Source organism: Otolemur garnettii, unplaced genomic scaffold (genome assembly GCF_000181295.1).
Source record: "Otolemur garnettii isolate 467f Iridium unplaced genomic scaffold, OtoGar3 scaffold00055, whole genome shotgun sequence".
NCBI classification, from domain to species: Eukaryota; Metazoa; Chordata; class Mammalia; order Primates; family Galagidae; genus Otolemur; species Otolemur garnettii.
The window spans coordinates 11803568-11827932 of record NW_003852450.1 but is presented as its reverse complement, the minus strand read 5'-3'; the positions used below and the strand labels follow the sequence as shown (position 1 = coordinate 11827932).

At 34.4% G+C, this 24365-nt stretch overlaps 1 protein-coding gene across 1 annotated transcript in view; it reads right to left on the bottom strand.

Annotated features, from left to right (window-relative positions):
- The window catches only part of ZBTB41 (zinc finger and BTB domain containing 41), a 46817-nt gene extending 35358 nt beyond the window's left edge, over nucleotides 1–11459 (bottom strand). Inside the window, exons 1-4 of the mRNA XM_003792309.3 lie at nucleotides 10151–11459; nucleotides 2742–2949; nucleotides 1953–2022; nucleotides 39–186 (exon numbers count right to left, since the gene is read on the bottom strand). Coding sequence (XP_003792357.1) covers nucleotides 39–186; nucleotides 1953–2022; nucleotides 2742–2949; nucleotides 10151–11276 — 1552 coding nt within the window. The 5' untranslated portion in view covers nucleotides 11277–11459. The remainder of the gene's footprint in view (nucleotides 1–38; nucleotides 187–1952; nucleotides 2023–2741; nucleotides 2950–10150) is intronic.
- Between the last annotated feature and the right edge of the window lie 12906 nt (nucleotides 11460–24365).

The window sequence follows — 24365 nt, the reverse complement described above, 5'->3', positions numbered from 1 at the left end:
ATTGCTATGACTGCTTTAAGAAAAAGTAACTAACTTACCCAGATGAAACTTTTCTTGATGCTTTAAGCGTGCAAACCGTGATTTGAAATGTTCTTCACAATAGGTACACTTAAAAGGTTTATCTTGAGAATGTAGAATCATATGTTCCTCCAAGTGTGGTCTTCGAGTAAAAGATTTCTTACAAATCTAAAAATAATTACATACAAAACATAAGAGAACCTGAATAAAAAACTACAATACAAAGCACATAATGAGGAAAAAATACATACAAATCCAAGTAAAGAAAAATTTCTCCCAATAGAAAACTTTAAAAAGTAAAATTAAATTCTAATTGTGCAGAAAAAAAATGCCCTAGAGAAATTATAGTAAGGAATTATTTTAAATTAGTTAAAATGTCAGCTGAGTTTCAACTCTACATTTCTAATCAGGGTATAAAATAATCTTACTATCTTAATTCTAGTCAGGATTTCCATATCTATGCAATACATATTTTAAGGCTCTTATATGGCAGTAAGAACAAAAGGTTTTATTATTGTTGCCGTATAATTTGTTAAGAAACAACAAAAAATCAGCTCAAAATTATTTCTGAAATGGTCAGAAGAAAAACACAACTTTCAAGGAAATTTGACATACGTCATGTTTTTTAAAAGATGGGGTAAGCTACCACAATAACAACAATACAACAAGTATTTCAGAAACAATGCTAAGTAACTCACAGATTTTACTCATTTCTCATAATATCCTATGAGGTAGAAAAAATTATTATCATTTTATAGCTGAGGATGATGAAACTTAGAAGAAGATATCATCTTACAGAGACTCAAATACTATAATTAATAATTAACTTCTATTTCTAGAAGCTGAAATCAGAGAAATGGTAAGAATTTTCAATCCTTGGACTAAAGAAGGAAAAACTGATAGCTGGTGACTCTTTTAAATAAGATTCACCAAAAGACTGAAAAAAGACTTTACAGGTATACTAGAATAAAAGATGTACACACATTCTTTTCTACTCCTCCCACTTAAAAATAGAGACTAATTCTCCTCTCTTAAATTTACCTAGGCTGTAGTGACTTGTCTGACCAAAATATGGAAAAACTAATGTTCTAGGACTTTTGAAATTAGGCCATAAGAAGTCTTATAGCTTTACTTAGGCTTTTTATAACACACACTCACTCTTGGAATCTACCTGCTATGCTAAAAGGAGGCTGAAGTAGCCTCATAAAAATACCAAAATGGAGAAGAACTGAGGTTCTTGGTCAAAACATCTACCAATACCAAGTGTGAGTGAGCCACTTTGGAAGCAACTCCAGATAAGACTAGATCATCTACTAGCTAAAAAGCAAATCACTGCCCTAAATTTGGATTCTTGACACAAAATGATGAGACATATCAAAATGGTTGTTTAAGACCACTAAATTTAGAGGTAGTTTATTGCATAACAACAGATACCCAGAAATGAGTAGGAAATTATAACATTTTATACCTTGTACAACATTAATGTCACAGTTTATGTACGCAACTATGAACACATGGCATAGTGATTACAATAAAAATTAAAACTAGGATTTCCATTTCTTAGTCTATCATCTAAACACTAAACTGCCATGGTTAATCATGGTTAATTTACAAAAAAAAATTAGAACAGCTTTGTATAAAAGAAAGATTCTAAAAGCGAGATAAACTAAATTATATTACTTTAAAACCTTATCTTAACACAATAACTAAGAAAATGTGGTGAAGGCTATGTTGACCAGTTTGATGAAAGTATTTCAAATTGTATATAAAACCAGCACATTGTACCCCATAATTGCATTCATGTACACAGCTATAAAAAAAATTTTTAAATGATACATAAAATACAAAAAAAAAAAAAAACCTAATTACCTTACTTTCCCAAAAGCCAACATTACATTTACTTTGGTTTTCTAATACAAATTAAAAACTCTTACATCACATTTCCAACTTTCACTCTTAGTCTTCTTAATGGAAATAAATTCTTGTGCATTTTCTGGATGAAATCTACTTGAGACAAACAAAAAGATTATTAGAAGAAGATTGAATTAGCTAAATAAATATTCCACATGAATCTGTTGACAGTAATTAACAGAATCAGGTAATGATTCCCTTCATAAAGAGATAGTAACATGTAAACTCCTTAAGAATAAAGATATCATTATCATTTTAATAAATTTGTATGTATACCTGAATTTATGCAGAAATAGTCAAAGAAAAGTCTAAGTATCTTTTACATATATTCAGGAACCTAGCTATTTACAGATAATCTGCAAGGTAATTCACCAGATTTTTTTAAGTCCAGATTTTGGAAAATTTAATTGTTTAGAGTTAAAGGTTTAATCCTGTACTAAATACTCTTTATCTCAAATATTTTACATGTCAAAGACAAGTTAAGTATGAGAAATTAATTTCCTAGAGTTCTAAAACCATTTATCCTGATGATATCCTTGCCAAATCCCAAGACAGGAAACAGGATAATGAAAATGCTGTATCTTTAACTTCTATATTACAGACTATGTTCTAGTTTTAATATCAAAAACTTCATCTCAATAGCATGAATTAAAAATATAAACAAATCAATATTTCCTGCTCATTTCTTAATTTGTAGTCTCCGCAAAATGTTAAGCGGTGAAAGAACTGGAGACAAGCACTCCTTTAGCTTTCTAAATATTCAAATTCAGAAGGTACAATAATGTATATTATGGAAGCAAGATAATACTTGCCTCTTAACATGCTTGGCTAAAGTCTTCTTGCTTGCATGAAGTTTATTACAATAAGGGCACTTGTGCTCCTTCTTATGAAATTCTGTTTCATTACTGTGCTTCTTTCTGTGAACAGTTAGGTTAGACTTTGTTGAATAGCGCTGATGACAAATATCACACTCAAAGGGCTTCTCACCTGTGTGAACACGGGTGTGGCTCTCATATTTCCCTATAAAAAGAGAAAAACTAGGAATTAAATTCAGTACATGTGCTATACTATGACTGAATTTTGACATTGGAATAAAATCTCATGACTTAGCAAATTTAACATGCACATCCAAATCCACATACAAAACAAAAAAAAAAGTTTACCTAAATCTCTACTTCTTATAAACCTTAAAGACTTACTGCTTTGAGCTTACTGCTCAAATTATACTTTCCAAAACACTTAGGTTATTAAAAAAAAATTATTCATATTCACACATTTTAAAAATCATGACGTTTAGAAAATTATCTGAAAAGTGTTAGCAAATTCTCTGAATTTAAAATTTTAAAATACATTTTTAAAATTTGATATTAATCCTTAGCAAGGTATCTGTTCTTCATTTAAGATGATTTACTTTACTCTCATTATGTCCCTAGATTTATGTACCTGGTTATGAATCCTGGCTCTTTAAATAGCAGACTACATGACATTGAATAGGTAACCTTTCTATGCTTCAAATTTCTACATTTGAAAAATTGTATTTACTGTAGAGGACTTTTGCAAAAACAAATACATACACATAAAGCACTTAGAATGGTGTCTGACATAAGTTATAAATGAGTGGTGTCTATTATTATTACTATGTGATCTGTGTACTGTGAATGAAAACTACTTCCAAGAGAAAGGCAATAAAAATAGAAAACACATCAATATGAAGGCTAATTTTCAATTAAATGCTTAGCTTTGCTCTCTCCTGCAAAATAAATGGATAAATAAATTTTTCTTCAGGTGAAAGCCAATGTGAAAGGATAGCATTTCAGTCATGCACTTAAAAAATGGTTACATACTATATCATGAAAATGAGAAAAAAATCTCAAATATTCCAGGGCCACTAAGGAAAAGAGATAATCATAATTTTTTGTCTACTAAATAAAATAGATTCACCAATTTATTAGATATATTTATTCCATACATGATTGTATTTAATTAGTATATTATTTAAAAATTAATTACATTGTACTTCTCACATAAGAAACTGAAGAAAGGAAACTAAGGGAGACAGACATCCATCATAAGCAAAAAAAAACAAAAGTATGATGAAAAATCATACTATTAGAAATTTACATCCAGACCACATAATAAAATGCATTTCCATAAAAAATAAAAAATTTGGCAAAAAATTTGGGTAATAGTCTATGTATATTTTACAAATTACAGTCAGAAAACTCAGTCAATTTGGGAGCCCCTCCTAAATTAACTACGTGTTCTTAATTAATCTAATAACTTAACCTCTCTGTACCTGAGTCAGTAACACTTCAAGAGTAGTGAGAAATAAATGAATTAATAGGTACACAACATATACTCCAGCACACAGTAAGAACTAACAACTATTAGCCATTATTGCCACATGGGTTATTAGTCACAATACAAACATGTAGGTATACCTCAAATATACATAAGGGCATGTCTGATTTATCAATATCCTTATAACAGATCAAACTGGCATGATAGCTTTCTGACATTAGAAGGACTTCACTTTTTCCCCTTGCCACTGCTAAAAATGCCTAGTATCTCAGTTTCCTCTCTACCACTGCTAAAGCATATCTAACCATTTATTTACACATGAATGTACACAGCCCACCATTATCACTTTCTCTGCTGGGTTCAAGAAATCAGATCTAATTAATACTAGGAAAAGATAGAGAATTTTTTTTTAAAAAAAGTTTTTTTTGATTGTGGAAGTTTTCACATTTCATTTTTTTAATTCACTTTTTAAATTATGTAAATAATAAACATTCATGGTTACAAAACATGTAAACAGATCAAAACTACACAGTCTGATTTTTAAAAGATTAAATTTATAAATGATCTAGACTGAAAGATAATTTATCAACCTTCAAATGTTCAAATCTCTTCATTTTTATTTCCAAGTAAACAGGAACAGTAACTTAATAAAAATCTTAAAGTATAAGAAAAATTTTTTGCCAAATTCTTTATTTTCTATGGAAATGCGTTTTCTTGAAAGATGTTAAAAATAGAAATCAGTAGTGTTTTCCCTGTAAAGTCAGGAATTTCTTATTTTCACTTGAAAATAAAAATTAAGTGTAGTTGAATATTAAAGTCAATGAAATGGCAGTTAAATTAAAAATTAAAACTATTCTACTGGCCGAAGGCAGTGGCTCATTCATGCACTCTGGGAGGCCAAGGTCAGTGTATTGCTTGAGCTCAGGATTTTGAGACCAACCTGAGCAAGACCAAGACCCTGTTTCTACAGAAAATAGAAAAACTAGCCAGGCACTTGCCTGTAGTCCTAGCTACTTGGAAGGATGAGGCAAGAAAATCACTTAAACCCAGGAGTTTGAGGTTGCTATGAGCTATGATAACACTAGGGCACTCTACCCAAGATGATAGAGTAAGACTCGGTCTCAAAACAAAAAAAAAAAAAAGAAAGAAAGGAAAACAAAAAAAATATTATACTGTCATGTTTCTACAAACTAGGAGCCTTAAAAAGATTTAAGTAACAAAAAGAAATAAGAAAGTTTAGAAATTTAAACTAAAATAGAATTAGGTAAACCTAATAATTTTTCAAACCCATTTAAATAAATAACCAAAGTCAAAGACACCAATGAAAATTAAAAAGATGGGAGACTATACATCTTTTGTACTAATTTGGATGGAGGTGGAGCACGTTCTTCTTAGTAAAGCATTACAAGAATGGAGAAGCAAGAATCCAGCATACTCAATTTTGATATGAGGACAATTAATGACCAAGTACATGGGGAGGTGAGGGCAGAGAAAAGGAAGGAGGGAGGGAGGTGGGGGCATGGTGTTTGGCATACCTCTTGGGGGAGGAACACATTTATAAGAAGGACTTTGCCTGATAAATACAATTAGTGTAACCTGTATCTTTATACCCTCAATGAATCCCCAACAATAAAAAAAGAAAATATAGAAATTTAAATAAATCAAAGAATTTTTAAGTTGTTAATTCAAATTCCATAGGAATTGCAGAATTTGTACTTTTCTCTTCATGGATCTGAATTTCTAAACAAGAAAAAGAGATATAACTGGTTAGGAAATGCTGGACTCAGAAGAACTAGGTAGAATTTCAGGTGCTTATGGTAAAATAAAATTTTCATCTTCAAATAAATGTCATGTTTAAATCAATCGGAAAGGGTATAGGAAGGGTACTCCTCAGCAGAAAATCAACATCTACATATTTTCTTTACTTTTATGAGGTAGTGGATTCAATAGTAATGTATAAATCAAAATGCTCATTTCAAATTTATAATATCAAAGTTTCCATTAAAAAATAGTATTCCTTCACAGATATTAAACTACACCCAAGCATTCTTGATTGCCAACAAGAAATACATAACACTGTGAAATTTTATAACAGCATTTTTCTGAACTGAATCCCAACATGAACTGTGTCTCAAATCAGGAGTCATAAAGGAAAGACTTTCATATCAACAGATTAGACCTTGTGCTGAATGTACTCCCTTAAGTGGGTGATGACAAATTACTGTTGTCAAATTTTGTATGCAGTTTTTACAAAAAGAAACATCACCAAATTGGTTCATTATGTCTTTGATACTGCCAAATCTTAAATTGTATCTTGTAATATTCATATGGCATTCCCTAAATAATACATAATTAAAATATTTAGCCTTGAAGTAGAAAAATGTATCCTTATTGTAATTCTTCTCTACTAAAAACCCAGTGGAATTTCTTGTCAGGATGGACTAGTGAGTCACATTTAAAAAAATAAATAAAACATTTTCTACTTCTAGAAGAGATTGGGAATTTAATCTAAAGACACTAGTTCTCTGTAGAAATAATGCCCAAATATTCTCTTTTACCCTATCTGTCATCTCCTTATTTTTGCCTTTTTACCCACTAGGGTTTTGCTATAAGGGAAAAGGTCAAAGGACTCTTATTTTCATGAGAATTCCCTAAGAGAACAGCTGGTAGCTTAAGGAAAAACATAAATGAATCAGGAGTTTACTCCAAGCAACTTAAATACATCAAAAAGAATAAAAGATCCAAAGTAACGGAATCAAATTAGTAGATGACACACTGTGGAGCTAAGGGTTCCAGCAGGTCTCAAACTTACTCATTTCTCGTAAACCCACTTTAAAGCATCCAAATTAAAAGTTTAGGAAGGGTACCTAACTGGCTCTTAGAAGCCCAAAATCAACTTAACCCAAGCAAAGAGGTACTTAAATGACCTGATGTACTACAAAAGATACTAAGTAAAATGAAAATATATAACTTTCAGGCTCATATTCTAATGAAATAAATAGCAATAAAAAATCTGGCCCTTTTTAAAACCTATAAAAGGAATGTGGATGATATGAGGATGACTGGAAGGTAACCTTTGAACTGTTTTTTTGTTTGTTTGTTTGTTTTTTAGTAAATAGGGCTTCTGATAGACATGATACAAGAGGACATTTATGTTATGTGGATCTTCTTCTACATATTCTTTTCATTCCACCTATGAGTCCACATTCAGTGTAACTCTCTGCTCTACCCCAATCAATGTCCCATTCCCAATGTCACTCATCTTCCTAGTCTAACCAGGAGTCCTCAAACTATGGCCCGTGGGCCACATGCGACCCACCTACGACATTTATCCAGCCTGCCAGGTGTTTTTTGCCACCACTGCCTGTCCTGCTTAGCAGCTGACTAGTCCTGCGGGCCACAGTCTGGTCCTCCAACGGTCTAAGGGACAGTGAACTGGCCCCCTGTTTAAAAAGTTTGAGGACCCTTGGGAGCTGTATTATGTTACTGGTCCTTTGTTATATGACCCTTTTTGCCTCTCTGGCTCTTTTCCGTTCCTTTCTTTTTTCCAGTTTCCTTCTCTGCATTGAAGCTGGCATGATCTTTCTACAACTCTTACAAGATTGTCCTTTCTTTTGAATTTTTTTCAAGTGTCCATCACCTACTGGATAAAATCTAAACTCCTCTATAGCACACAAGCCATTCAATATCTGACCTTCACAACTTGCCCATCTTTATCTCCTGTCATTTTCATTATGCCTCCTTGTCCGTCTGGTAACCAGTCACACCTTAGCAATTTCCAGAACACAGTGCACCTCAATGCCTTTACACATGTTGGTCCTTCTTCCTTGTAAATTTCTTCCCTATTCCTTAAGTCTCAGTTCTAATACTTTCTGCTCTGTGAAACCTATCCTGATTCCCTTAGTCCTCTGTATTTAATCTGATGAGATTATCTTTATTTTAACATGATTGTGTTTTTGCATATACTCATTAAACTCTAAGATTCTTGAGGATAGATTATAATAAATATCTTAAAGATAGTAAATAGCATTCTCTGAACTCCTAAATTGTGTGCAATATTTAAGTCATCACTAGAAGTATTCCATTTAATCTTCATAACTTCCTCTCCCTTGAGAAGGTACTATTATTATCATCTCACTTTACTTAGGAAGAAAAACAGAGATAGCTTAAGTAACTCACCTGAGACCTGAACTCAAAAAACCCAGGCATCTCATATGACCATCACTCATTCTTTATAACTGGCATGATATAAGCTATAGATAGATATAGATATGCTAATGTAATGAAGATAAGAAAGCACAGGTGAAAAGTAAACAGCCCTAATGTGGCTAAACAAGGGGTATAATGTAAAATACATCCAGAAAGATAGGCTGGAAATAAGCCTATAATGTGACCTATTGATTCCCATAATTATCTGGTCCTCATTGAGGAAAAAAAAAGGAAAAGCTACCAAACACCTTTCTCTTACTATATCAGCATATTAGTCTTTTAGCAATTTTCTCACATTATGAGCAGAAAACTCTTAATTTCCTGAAACATTAAACGAAATACCCCCAAAGTGTCTTATGGTTAAATTACTTGAGGTAACGCTACATTAAGCAAAATAGGTTTCTTTAGTAGAGAATTTGGCAGAGTTCATAGATTGTGAATTAGAACCCCTCTCTTACACAGCATTTCTTACACAGGCCTAAGGTTTAGTAGAATAGTTTGAGACCCATGTGTTAGGCCTACAATGCCATTTGTGAACTGACCCCTACTTACTCATCTCAGAGTCAAATTAGGTCAATTAAAAGCAGAATACAGGAAGCATGTGCTAAGAGTACAAAGTGCAAGAAGCCTATCAGAAAGATGAATTGTTCTAGGGTAACTCAACCCAAAAAAGCTGTCCTCTTCTCTATACATACCCTCACAGTATATGTTTATATCTCTACAACAGCGTTTATCTAGCCTGTCTTTAACAAGTTGTATAAATATGCTCTTCTCCCTGTTACTCAGGAAAAGTTATTTAATTCATGTTTATACAGAGCCTCACAGTTAAAATATTAATTATTAATAAAGGGGACTCTCTGATTCAGAGAGAAAAATTTCTCAACAGTTATTATAAAAACCAAAAAAAAGTCACCACTGTTAAACAGTGTACACTATAGCATATTTTGATAGCAAATGATTACCAATACCTTATAAAACAATTTTCCACCTATACAGATAGCACAAGTAACTCGACAATGTAAGACATATGGGAATATACAAAATGGTTTAAGTAATTACACCAGGTCAGACTGCACTAACTTTTTATCATTATATATGTGACTAAATGCATTTCACAATTTCATAACTTCAATTTACATGGAAATAGCTTAATTTTGTAATTAAAAAATTCACATAGAACAGTTCATAAGACATTCTCAAATCTTCCTATTTTACTAGGAAATATTAGACATAAAACTTAGAGACCACATTTCCTACAATCTCTATTTTAACAGGAAAAATGTTGATTTATTAGTTACAACATCCAAAGAGTACCATGCACAAGGGGAAATAATATTAAGTCATCACATCAATATAATCTAATTGTCCTTGACTCAATGCCTCAAAAATAGCACTTTTCTCTGAAACTAAATGGCCATAAAAGTCTAAGCTCTAGTCTATATTATAATTATTGATACTCTAGAGTCTTTCATACCAAATATATCATCTAATGATCCACGTTTGGGATATGAAGGAGAGAAAAATAAAGGCCAATATACTTATTAATTTTTAAATCACAACACTTAAAATATGATAAATTATGTACTGAAAACCAAAGTATCCTCCCTATACACTCTTTTTAAAAGTTACTTTAAAAATTTACTTTTTAATTAACAACTTTAAAATAACCATGAAAAGTCATTAGAGACAGAAAATAAGCTTCTTTTCTTACCTATGCGGTCAAATGTTTTATCACATTTAGGACACTGCAATATTTTTTTGTTACTGTTCTGAATCACTACTGGAGTCAAACCCTCATGAATATTTCCTACAGAGTCACCAGCCTCAGGTTCTTCTTCTGCATCATTATGTTCTTTTTCACTTTGTTCTTCAATGTCAGAGTATTCATCTGACATTTCCTCCTCTAGCTCATCTTCTTCAGCGTTATATTCACTTCCAGGATCCTCAGAATCATTTCTATCTGACTTTTCCTTATCAAAATGTTCTTGATTTAAATTGTCTGACCCATCACCACTTTCCTGTTCATCATCGCTAGTGTCATCAAACTTAACAGAGCACTTCCGATTCCTTTTTGATCTTCTTGCAGAAAAACTTCTCTCCAGCATTTTTAACCCATGTTTTTTCCCTAACAAAAGGGACCTATGAGTTTTAGCCAAATGATTCTCTAAAGACTTTTTATAACAAAAATGTCTACTACAGAATTTGCACTGATGATTATTTGATAGTCTTCCAGTTAATTCATTTAGTGTTTCTTCTGGTGATGACTTCTCAGTTAGCTCTGACTGAAAAGAGGCAACATTTTCATTATTTAGCAGCTTCACTGCATCTATAATGTCCAAAAATTTGGCAGCCTCCAAAACAAGAGGTATTTCATATTTATACACAAAAAATTCTGATGTGTAAAGAAATTCAAGCAAATGCTGAAAAACTGAATGTGTTACATGATCCAGGGTAACAACATCAGTACTTGGATTTTTGCTCAAACACGCATGAAAATAACTACTGCCAACAGCAACGACTACCTTATGTGCACTAAATTCTTTTCCTTCTACTATGATAAGTAAATCACAGAAAGATGGTTGCTTCTGCCTATCGTCATTTAAATATTTCAGCAAATTCTTATTGTACTGCAAAGAACTCAAAAGCTTTCTCTGATCTGGAGAGGGTGGAAGTTCCTGGTAACAGCTAAGAGCCTCAGGAGTTGGTCTTTCTGTAGAATGAGGATAGGTCACTTGGTCACACTCCACTGCAGCAACATTTCCTTCTGAAGAATCTTTATGATAGCCTAGATGGATCTTCTCATCAAGATTTGTAGTAACCTTTCTCCTTTTCTTCATTGCAGTACAGCAATTTCAGAACAAGAAACTTCATAAGTGTCTAAAGAGATTTATGAAGGAAAACTAGATTGTCTTGAATAACAGCTTCTAGAGGGGCGTGCCCCAGGGTTTCGTGGTCTGCAAAAAGAGTAAGAAGCATGTAAAATAACTCCAAGGCACAGCAATCCTTAATCAGGTAACGGCATTCGTCAACTGATTCTTTCTAAATGATAACTAAATTATGATATAAAGTCATAGTTTACACTCATGGCTAAGATTTTAGGGTGGAGAACAAGGAGGGCCGGGTTAGAAAAGACAGCCAACAAAAGAATAATTTTAAAGGAAGCCAGAGCGCACCTTCCAGGCCTGATTTACAAACAGGATAGAAATACTAAGGCAGAAAAGGGAGTGATTGTTCCAAGATCATTGATAGTGCGGGCTGAGGGGGCTGGAGTCGTGGTTCAGGGGCGCTGGGATCGTGACAATAAGGCCGTCGCGGCCGCGAAATCCAAGTCTCCCCAGTAACATGCTTTCGCAGGGCGGGCAAGGAACAGCTCTTCAGGGATAGAAAGCCTTCCTCGCTCCACACCACTCCATGACAGACGGCCCCCGGAGGGGCGCATAGTAAGACGAGTGGGGCCAACCAGAGGTTCGACTAAAGGAAGCAGAAGGGCTTTCCCAGGCCCTGGCGAAGCGGATAATACGCTTGCCAGCGGCGAACCCGCTACCCTTCCCACCCAGTTTCCCTGGGCAAACGCCCCACAGAACCATTACCGGGAACCCAGGGCTCCCCCGCTGGCTCCCAGACGCTGAGCTCCACTCCCGGCGCGCTCGCTTCAGCGCCTACCCACTTCCGGGTTCAGCCCCCCACCTCACCCCCCTCCCCTCCTCTCCTTCCCCTCCCGGAGCTCCGCCGCCTTGGCCGCCGCGGAACACGTCAACCGCGCGCGCAGCCTCCAAGCTACCCACAGAGGCCGTCCCGCGGCCCTGCGCGAACCAATGCGCATGTGCGCGCACCCTTCTTTACGCATGCTCCGTAAGTTCTCCGGGCTCCCTTGGAGACCTCAGCTGCGCCTGAAGTCCGTTACTCCGGGTTTTCGCTGTAGCTCTGTGGCGGATTGCGGCTGAAACCGTGAAGGTTTGCCCGGGGAGGGGAATGAAGGAGGGAAGGACAAATGGGAAGTTTGGAAGTATTTGGCAGAGGCGCAGTGGCACAAACGGATTTCAACCTCTCTGGTGTGTTTAATAGTTTGTAATCAACCATACAACTGCCGGAAGCCAGCAGACACCTTGGCATGCACCTAAAGCACTTACTACGGGCTCACGAGCGCAAAACTCAGTGGGATTCAAGTGGGAGAGAGAGGGAAGAGGGGTTCGGTGGGCTCCCACCCAGTGGGCGCAGTGCACGGGGATGTGGCACACTTCCTGGGTGAAAGACACTGCTTCAGCTCGGACTTTAACTTGACAAATGCCAACTACGGAACCTAATCGTATGTATCTCCTATTAATCCGAAATTTAAAAAAAAAAAAACCTCAGGCAGTTTTTATAGTGTTTTTTTCATAGCTAGGGAAACGGATAAGAAAATTGAAATTTTAATGTTGAAGTGTTGGATCCTTTCTTAAAAAGAAAGCTTTTAAGTCTGAGATTTTTTTTTCCAGAAATCTATGCTTTTTGTAGAGGTACAGATTCTTAAACTTTTATTGAATATTGCAAAATGAGAAAAATATGCATTCGGTGTTTTTAAAAAATTTATGAAATTAATTTGGTCTTTTTTTTTAAGTTGTATCACTATTTGGATTTTGCCTAGTTTGAGCGGGTGGAATGCCTGAGAAAGTACTGAAGGAGGTTTTACAACCTTAGTAGCATAAACGTTTTGTTCAGTTGATGTGATCACTTTCCTCATTGGAATGGAAGTTAGCGAATTTGGGTTTGCTGGCAGTTTTTGTGTGTTCTAGCTGTATAATTATCATGGGCACATTTTGTGCCCATTTAGAGCCTCAAGCTTCTTATTTGTAAAGTTGGATAAGGAACTTTGCTTGTCTCAAGAGCGCTGTTGTGAGCATCTTAAGGGTCAATTATGTGAAAGCATTTAGGAAACTATAAAACAATTCAGTACTATATTTCTAAAAGGGAGTTTTAAATTATATTTACCTGTTGATTGCTAATGATCCATTACAAGTAAATCTGTATTTTAAACTTCTTTTTATTAATTTCCTAATTTGATTTGACGATAATTCTAGAATCACATTGGAGATATGAATCCTTCTGATTTAATAACATGATTGATTTTTCCCTTAAATCTGTACTAGTCGTATATTTTTTTCTAATAAAAATTGTAATTGCTTACCTTTCAAAAAAAACCCAATGTTCAAGTTGTTTGGTTATTTTTCTGATTTAAATGGCTATGACTAGACTACTACAAAATTTTTATCTTTTTGTTGTACACAGAAAGAAAAAAAAAGAAGAATGCTGATACAAGTGTACAGCAGGTAGGAAAGGAAGGGAGGCCAAAACGAAAAAAGAAAAATTCACAAGGACAATTTTTGGAGCCAGTGCCTGAGATACTGCATTTCTAACAGAGTTCCAGGGGATGCTGATATCGCTGTTTTGAGGACCACACTATGGAAGGCAGCTTAGATCATGTGATTGTGATTTTATGGACAGAAAGGAAATAAGATGAAGGCTGAGACAAAATAGGATGGGTGGCCAAATTGGAGACCCCGCTCCTTCCCTCACTCACACATTACTGCCACACACATAGCTGGATATCTAGGAGGGCAGCACTCTCAGGATTGAAAGGAAAATGAAAGAAACAAATTATCAAAAATAACCATGCAGATTAAAAGAATAATCTGGAAATGAAAGTTATCATTATATTATTACTTAGTAATAAGAATATGAATGGAAATGTATAAGTTCGTATTTAAATAGAAGAAAGGTGAATGAATACAAGATAGAAAATAAATAAATCCAAAGAAACAAAAAAATTTCACGAGCATAAACTGTGAAATAGTGAAACATACAATAACAATACAATAGACCAAAACTCTGGGTATTTGAATATATAAAAAACTTGAGAAATTTTTTAGTAAGACTTGTTATTGCCAATTTTATACAACTCTTCAAAAATTATTTTAAAAGGGGGGAGGGTCACATTTTATTTATGAGACAAGCATAATCATAATACCAAAACTTAACAAATACATTTCAGGAAATGAAAATTATAGGTCAAACTCACTCATAAACAAGGTGCAAAAATCTTAAACAAAATCAAATACAAATGATGTGTTGTCTATGTGTGTGAGAGGTAGAGAAAAAAAGAAAACTGAATTAAATTGGCTTTAACACAGGAACAAAAAATTTTAATATTTGAAGATAAGTGTATAATTCTTTGTATTAACAAAATGAAAGATGGAAACCATTATCTTACTACATACAGAAAAATATTTGATAAATTTAACACTTTACTTTTTAAAAATTTTAAACTGGGGCTAAAACATGTCTTAACATAAATGGACTCTGACTAAAAAAATAGAGCAAATGTCATACTTAATGAAATGTGGAAAATTTCCATGGAATTTGAAAATGAACCAAGCATGCCTTCTATTACCACTTGACATTTTAATAAAAGTCCTACTCAGGAAAAATAAATATGAATAAGAAAGAGGAATAATGTAAGTTTGGGGAAGGGAGAATAAAATTGTCATTATTTATTGAAGACATGTTTGGATATTTAGTAAAATTTTTAAAAACCTTATGTATAAATTATTTTCTAATAAAGTTAACAGGATACAATGTTCAAGTACAAAATAAAATATTTCCTGTATAAGCTGTGGTAGTTAATTTTATTTGTCAACTTGGCTACTCTATGGTGCTCAATTTATAAACACCCATCTAGATGTTGTTGTGAAGGTGATGTTTCATAAGTCATAGACTTTGAGTAAAGTTGATTACCGTCCTTAATGTGAAGACTACATGCAATTAGTTGGATGCATTCAGAGCAAAGAATGAGGTTTCCCAAAGAAGAAGCAATTCTCCCTGAGATTTCAACTCAGAAACTGTGGGAGTTTTCAGCCTGCAGCACTGCAGAATTTGGATATAAGGCTAGGACCTCAGCCTTTACCAGAATTTCCAGCCTATGGATCTGCCCTCTAGATTTTGGACTTGCCAACTCCCACATTTGTATGATATGGGATATTTATTTTCAAATAAATCTCTGTCTCTGTCTAATTCTGTTTCTTTGGAACACACTCATACATGAGCAATGAAAAGTAAGAAAATGTAAAAACAATACCTTAGAATTTCTTCAATCATGTAGCACCAACATCCATGTCCCTAAGGTGCCAGAAGTTTTTGTGAGAGACAGTAGCCAGTGGGATAAGGGCCCATGAGGAAAGAACAGAGGCAGAACGTCAAGAAAGAAAGGTGAATTTACACACTGCAGGGTCCCTTCCCAGTGTCTTCCTTTTGCTGATCTGTTATGGTCATAACATCCTTCAATAGGCTGTTTCGCAAATTTATTTCTAAAGATGAAAATGTTTTTCTTCATTTATTCAATAGGATATCCTTTGAGCAACTACATTGTACCAAGAATATAACATTTTAAATAAAAATTATTAACAGATGTTTTCAGTAGCATCTGGAAATGAAACTAATAACCCCTGTTCAAACTTTATACAAAACTATAACAGGGGCAGGAATGTTTATGTTTATATAAAATATGAGATATGTAAATATTTTCATGTTTTCTTCATCCTACTACCTTCTACATTTTTTACAACCCTATAATAATGTAAAAATAATTATCTCATGAACTCTACAAAAATAACCCATGGCATGAATATGGGACATTGATAGCCATTATCTTCTGACCCTTCCCTGTAATAAGCACCTCAGCTAAATTAAAGAAGAACTAAATAAGTAAGTATGCTGTCTGTGGGTGCTATTAGCACAAAATGCTGCAGGTTAATTTATTAATATTGGAAATTTATTTCTCCCAGTTCTGAAGTCTGGGAAGTCTGGAAGTCAGAGTGCTGGCATTCCATGTGTGATGAGGGTTTTCTTGCTATCTTCTCACGTGGCAGAAGGTGTAAATGCTACGTCCTCATGTGGCACAAGGTAGAAGGGCAAAAAAGGGCTTCAGCAAGTTTCCTTGAGCCATCTTAGAATGAGATACTCTAGTAACAATTACTTTCACAGCGGCCCCATTTCTTAATAACAAACACAGTAGGGATTAAGTTTCACCAAATGAAATTTGAGGGTTATTCAAATCACAACATATACCATATTTTTTGTTGTTGTTGTTGTTGTTGTTGTTGTTGTTGCAGTTTTTGGCCGGGGCTGGGTTTGAACTCGCCACCTCTGGCATATGGGGCTGGTGCCCTACTTCTTTGAGCCACAGGTGCCGCCCAACACATACCATATTTATAGCTTGAAAAAACAATATTGTGAAGATGTTAATTGTTCCTAAATTAATCCATAGATTTAAAGACATCAATAAATTGAACATCATCAATATTAAAACCATTTTTTCCCCAAAAGATAAAGTTAGGAAAATAAAACAATAAACCACACATTGGGAAAAGACATTTGACAGACATATAGATGCAAACGACATATCTGGAAAATAAAAAGAACTGTTAACTAATCAATGAGACCAAAACCATGTAAAAAGTGAGAAAAATATTTGAACAGATATTGCAAGAAAGATGACAAGCTCAAGGAAAAAATCATTTTTATCTTTACTTTGCATCTAAAGAAAGATACAAATTCAAACCACAAAGAGATACTACTAGACATCTATTGGAATAACTAAAATCATAAAGGCAGATAATATCAAGTGTTGCTGAGGATATGGATCAGCTGATAATCTCATGCTTTTTGTGGGAATGTAAAATGATACAAGCACTTCTTAAATTAATTGAGCAATTTCCAAAAACATTAAACTTATACCATAAATCTAGCTATTCTGTATTTACCCAGGAGAAATAAAAAAATGTATATACACAAGCTTACATACAAAAGTTCATAACAGTTTTACACGAAATAGCCAAATACTAGAAACAATCCAGATGTCTAAAAATAGGTAAATGGATAAGCAGACCAGACATTCACATAATAGAATATTGCTACTAAACAATAAAAAATAAATTAATGATAAAGGCAACAACATAAATGAAACTCAAAATAATTTTACTGAGTAAAACTCAAAACTGGTATATTCTATACATGATCAAATTTCTAGAAACTGCTGGTTACAATGACAGAAAGCCAGTTTGTTGCTGGTGGACGACTGCAGGTAGAAGCAGGAGTGATAAATTACAAGAGGACACAGAAAACTAGGTTCATTATTTTGATTATAGTGATGGTTTCACCAGGATATGCATATGTCATAACTTAACAATTTATACACTTTACACTTAAATGAACTCAGAGTATTGTATGATGAACCTAAATAAAATCACACAGATACGTGAACAGAGACTTACAATAAAACAGACTAGAAAAATTGAAAATCCAGAAATTGATCCAAATTCACAGGCAAATTTACTATATAAAAAGAATTGGGGTTGTCTGGATATTTTGTTTGTTTTTGTTGATTTTCTTGAGTGCTTTATAGGTCCTGGCTATTAGAAATGAACAGAAGCCAGAAGCTTTCCAAAAGAAGGTAGATGAAAGGCCAGTAAACATGAAAACATACTCAGTGTCACTAACTTTCAGGGAACTCCAAATTAAAACCACAAGAAGATATCACCTTAACCCAGTTGGAATGGATTTTATTAAAAAGTCCAAAGAAAATAGATGCTGGAGTGGACACAGAAAAGAAATCTTATATACTGTTGGTGGAACTGCAAATTATCAATAGCAAAATCTCCCTGGAAAACAGTGTGGAGATTCCTTAAAGAACTAAAAGTAGACCTATCATTTGATCCAACAATCCTACTACCGGGTATTTACACAAGGAAAAGATGTCATTTTATGAAAAAGGCACCTATACACAAATGTTTATTGCAGTATAATTCACAATTGCAAATATGTGGAATCAACCTAAGTGCCCATCAATTCACAAGTGAATTAACAAAATGTGGTGTATGTATACTACTATACTAATACTACTCAGTCACAAAGGAGGATGAATTAAGGCCTTTTGCAACAATTTGGATGGAACTAGAGACCATTATCCTAAGTGATATATTTAAAGAATGAAACAATAAATGTCACATTTACTCAATATTAAATCGGAAATAACTGATGAGCACACATGTGCACAGAGGAAAATAAAATTCAGTGGAAAACAAATAGGGGAGAATAGAGGAAGAGATGGGTGAAAACCCACCTAGTATGTACAATGAACTCTATCTGGGTGATGGGCACGTTTATAACCCTAACTCAAGCACAACAAAATTGATACATATAACCCCAAACATTTGCACCCCCATAATATTTTTAAATAATAAAAAAGTGTACTATTTCAAGTTTGTGGCAAAAAGATAGACTTTCCAATAAGTGAGAATGGTTAAAGAGGTGGATGTCAGAAATAAAACTTCTATGATAAGTAGATCAAGATGAATTCCAAGTGGATTGATGGTCTCAATGTAAAAGTTGAAAATATAAATCACTATCATAAAATACGAACAAACTTCTAAGTAACAGTAAATGGGGAAAGTCTTCCTAATCATGAATTAGAATTCAGAAGCAATTAAGAAAAAAATATTAATTCAGCCATATGAAGTTGTGTTTGTTTTGTTTTGTTTTAATTTGCATGGAGGCATTCCAGTATAAATAATGATGTATTAAGATATTTAAACCACCTTTCCTGTGGGGATGGCTAGGACAAATTTACTTATTTATTTATTTTTGAACAAGAGTTTCTGTTTTCAATGCCTGAGAGATCTATGAAAACTGTACGTAAGGAATTGCAATGCCATGATCTACAAGAAAAAAGAAACACAAAGAAAATGATACTGGCATGTGAGGGAGCGTCACTAAACATAGTAACTGCTTGGCAAGCAGCAGGTAAGAGGCAGATAAGATGAGCAAATCTTTAAACAAACATCTAAGACAAAAATATAAAAATTATTATTTGAGGACCACAAAAATGTTCTAATAAACATTCCATGTTTTCAGTTGTGACTCAGAAAGCCCTAACTTTGAGTGAAATATGTCCCAGAGACAGATCATCCTTCACAAGACTGAAGCTCTTCTTTGAAATATTCACCAGAATAGATCATATGTTAGCTCACAAATGCTTAAAAAATGTAAGAAGATCAATGTCATATCAAGTATCTTTTCCAACCACAATTGTATGAAAGTAGAAATCAATAACAGGAAGAATATTGAAAATTTCACACATATGTAGAAATTAAACAATGCACTCCTGAATAACCAACAGATCAAAAAAGAATATAAAAGGGAAATTAAAAAAAATAGAGACAAGAAAAAATGGCAACATAACATGCCAGAACTTACAGGATGCCAGAAAATCAGTTCTCAGAGAAAGAAATTATAGCTAACTTCCGCATTAAAAAAATAAAAAAGAAAAGATCACAAACAGCCTAACTTTATCTGAAGGAAGAAAAAAAGAACAAACTAAACCCAAATTTAGCAGAAGGAAGGAAATAACAAAGATAAGAGTAGAAACAGAGACTAGGAAAGCAATATTAAAGACCAGTGAAATAAAATGGTGTGGTTTTTGGAGAGGAGATAAACAAGGTTGGCAATCCTTTAGCTAGACTAAGAAAAAAAGAGAGAAGGCTCAAAATATGAAACGGAAGACATTACATCTTATACCACAGAATAACTAAAGATCATAAGAGTCTATAGTTGAGCTTTGAACAAAATGGGTTTGCACTGCCCTGGTTCAGGTGTACGCAATTTTTTTTTTTTTCAATAAATGCTGTCAGCTTTCCTTAATGGTGACATCAGCCCCTCAAACAAACATGGATTAAAAACAATGTTCTTAGCTGGTCCATGTTCATGGATGACTGACTTTTCATATCCGTGGGTATTGCAGAGCTGACCATGGAACTTGATTGAGTATGCATGGATTTGGGTATGCAAATGTGGCCCCAGGATCAATCCCCTGGGATACAGAGGGATGACTGTACTATGAACAATTATATAGTAAGTTGGATAACTTATAAGAAATGGATAGATTCCTATAAACATACAATCTACCAAGACTAAATTACAAAGAAATAGAAAATCTGAAAAGAATACTAAGTAAGGAGATTGAATAATTGGGGGGGGAAACCCCAAACAACTCTAACTGACAAGCCTAGGATGAGAAGGCTTCACAGATGAGCCTTATCGTCCTATGTGCTCTTTATTAAGCTATTGTCTATTGACTTCAAATCCACTCAACATTCTGCATCATGATGCTGGGGCTGGAACTCTTCTTTGCAGGCTGGGTCCCCAAGAATCTCTCCCAAAGAAACAATGGAGGATATTGAAGGGGAGGAGGAGGAAAAGGAAGCAAGTTTCTTTCTTTTTGTTTTCTGTTCCTGTTGGTCCTCTCAGCCTTGCTTCTTTGCTCTGGTAGCAACAGATTATTTCAGTAACAATACTTGAATTCAGCTCACACATTTGCAAACTCTAGCAGAACCACCCTCATCTTACTGGCTCAGCAATCTGGATCTCAGACCTCCAGGGCTTTTCTAAACTCAGAAAATTAATGGGAACCAAGCACTGTCCCTTTCCTAAAGTTTGAGTTTCAGCTCGGTAGGTCTTTTCCTCCACCTTCTGTATTTTAATAATTTCATATCTTAGCATTCTCTGTTTGCCTTTTCAGTTCTTCAAAACCCTCTTGTTTTCAATCATTTATATTAAAATATCTCTGTTGAAATAACCTGTAGGGTTTCTGTTTTCTGACTGGACCAGAACTGATACAACCTAGAAGACCAATCATGAAAAAATAACTACTATTGGGAATAAAAAAAAAAAGATGTTATTACAGAAATTACAAACATGAAAAGATAATAAGAGAATATTGTCTTTAAAAAATACATTACACCAATATAATGAAAAATTTACATGAATTTTATTTCTAAAAAAATCAATTTTCCAGAGTGGCGCCTATGGCTCAAAGGAGTAGGGTGCTAGTCCCAAATACCAGAGGTGGCAGGTTCAAACCCAGCCCCGGCCAAAAACTGCAAAAAAAAATAATCAATTTTCCAAAATTTAAATAAATAAAAACAGAAAGGATAAATAGCCGTATAACTGTTAAAAGTAAATGAAACTGCTACTGGAATTTCCATTCTGGGAAGTGCTCCATGAGACCCTAGCAGCGTCAAGAAAATATTTTCTGATAAAAACCTTGAGAAAGCAATTTATATGTGGGTATAAAAGAATAAAGAGTCTTTATTGATTGCTATAATAGAACTCATTTATATAGTTAAGGCAGACAATACCTCTTCTTAGAGATATTCATCTATGAGCATGGATTTTGATAACTCAGGGCCAATCATATCAAGTACAGTTTTTAAATTTCCTAAATCAAACAAAACATTGTATCCAGGCTGGATTTGGCTCCAGAGCCCTACTGATGACCTTTGTTCTAGCGTTCAGTTCAAAGGGAATTAATGTGGTAACCAGTGAAGTTAGAATCTTAAAAGAGAAGAATGGTGTGTGGACCAACTATGTAAATGTAGAAGTCTCTTAGATATGAATGATGAAAGGTTTAAAGATGGCAAGAACTGGAATAGACGGCAACATGAACATTAAAGGAACTAATTTATTTTTACATTAATTTGAAGAAGTAATGGACTGGAAGGAGGATTGGGCAAGAAGGAAGAGGAATGTGTTGTAGGAAACACCCATTTGAAGAGCTGCAGAAATAAGACACTCAGAGAAGACTAAATGTAAGTTGGTAAGAAGTTGGGAGGGGTATTTAGTGAAGAAGTTAGAGTTAAGAAGACAGATATAGCATTGCAGAAATCAGCACAGTAGAAAGTCTCAATACAGAGAGGAGGACAGGCTAGTTGGGGATAGACAGTAATGAGACCCATGTAAGTAATAAGCGCTATAGGAGACCACGTGAGCTAGAAGTGCTGGGAGATTTATTGTGCTCACTGAAAAGGCTCCTAACATGTTTGAAAACAAGTATACAAATTCAGCATGACAAAATTGGGTAAAAGAAAATTTTAACTGACCAGAATTTAGTTTTGGACAATGTTTTAAAAATATGACTCAAAATTTTATTTGAAACCAGAACTTCTAATATAATATTGACTGAATGCTTATTATGTGCTGAATTCTGTAAATCTATCAACTGTTTTAACCTTTACAAAATTCTTTGAGGATTACTAGCTGTTTTGTTTGTTTCACTTGATACACCTCATTTTCCTTGTCTGAAAAATAGGGATGATAGTATGTACATGTGGAGGACTAAAAAAGGTGATGCATGAGACCCTAGCAGTGTCCAGTGCTAGGCCTGTGCTCCACAAAGCTGAACTTTCATTAATATTACTAATTCTTATACTATACTATAGCAACAACTTTTATTATCGCCATTTCACAAATGAAGCTAAGAGAGATCGAGAAATTTGCCTAAAGTCATATCACAGAGGTTAATATGTAGAAAAGTCAGATTTCCAATGCAAATCTCCTCACATCAATTTTTTTATCTCTGCTAAGTCATTTGAATGGCTTCAGTTTGGATAAAACCCATATTATGCAAACTCCACTGGCTCCTAAATCTCATATCATGCTTCCTTCTTCTGTGTGTTCCAGGTACAAAAACCTTTTTTCACTTCTTGCAAATCAGCTTACTTGTCTGCTTCTCCCACAAGGGTGTTGTACCAATGTCCCTGTGTGGGTGGCACTCACTCTCTTACATATTTTCATCCTTTTATGAGACCTAGTTCATCATTTTTGTATGTTTGTGTTTTGCAGTTTTTGGCTGCGGTGGGGTCTGAACCCTCCACCTCCGGTATATGGGGCCAGTGCCCCACTCCTTTGAACTGCCCCCTAGTTCATTGTTTTTAAGGAAACTTGTTAAGTTCTCTGACGAGCTCAGTGATATGCTCTCATAAAACCACCTAAGTCTTCTTTGTAGCATATACCATGCTATCATTTATGTTTGTGTGTTTTCCCATTAATATGCTTTCTCTGCTTGACACAAGACACTCTTCTTTCTTTGTTCTCCATTGTGGGTCTAACCTACTATCTAGTATGGAAGGGATGAAAGGGGAAGAAAAGAAAAAGATGAGCTAGAATGGGTAAAGAAAAGGAATAAAAAGAACATAGTAATGATAGTAATGGATTAAAGAATAAAACCATATTCTTGAGGTTTTGTGAGGATTATGAGGATTGTGAGGATTATGTTTTTTTAAAGAGATGAACAAAAGGTAAGAACTATGTAAAATAAGGTAAAAAGATTTATAAATGAGTAAAGTAAATAAAGCACTTTAAGTAGTAGAAAGAACACATGGACTAGTAACATAAAAAGGGTGAGGAAGGGATTCAACAGGGGCCAGAACAACCCTTTCCTGACAGCTGAATGCTGAGGCTAGTTCCAGACAGGGGCTTCTGAGATAAGACAAGATTCAAGGAGAAGATGGAAGCAGAGAGAGTGGCAGAATTAGGCCATGGGCTACAGCTTTAGGGACAAAGAAAAATATTGTTTTCTTCTGAGAAAGTTTAGGTCCTTCTAGGACGTAGGTTTAGGTCAAGGACAGCACATGTTTGGCAAAGTTGTGACTTAGGGAGAAAAATTTATTTCTTAGCACAATTCTCTGTAAGAAAGAGACCTATAAATCCTTTAAAACAGCATGCTGACTGTAAAAGATAGTCAAATTTGGACTACAGACTTTTATTTTTCCTGGGGTGGGTAAAGGGTGCAAAATGACATACGGCGTTGAATTACTTAGGAAAACAGAAGAGCTCTTTAAAGGCCACGTTGTAGTAGAGAAAAGAAAGCCAGGCGGTAAATAGGTAAATTCTGAAAGCTACCTCTTCTTTACTTTTTTGAGACAGAATCTCACTTTGTCACCCTCAATAGAGTGCTGTAGCATCATAGCTCACAGCATCCTCAAACTTTTGGGCTCAAGCGATTCTTTTGTCTCAGCCTTTTGACTAGCTGGGACAAGCCTCCACATCACCGGCTATTT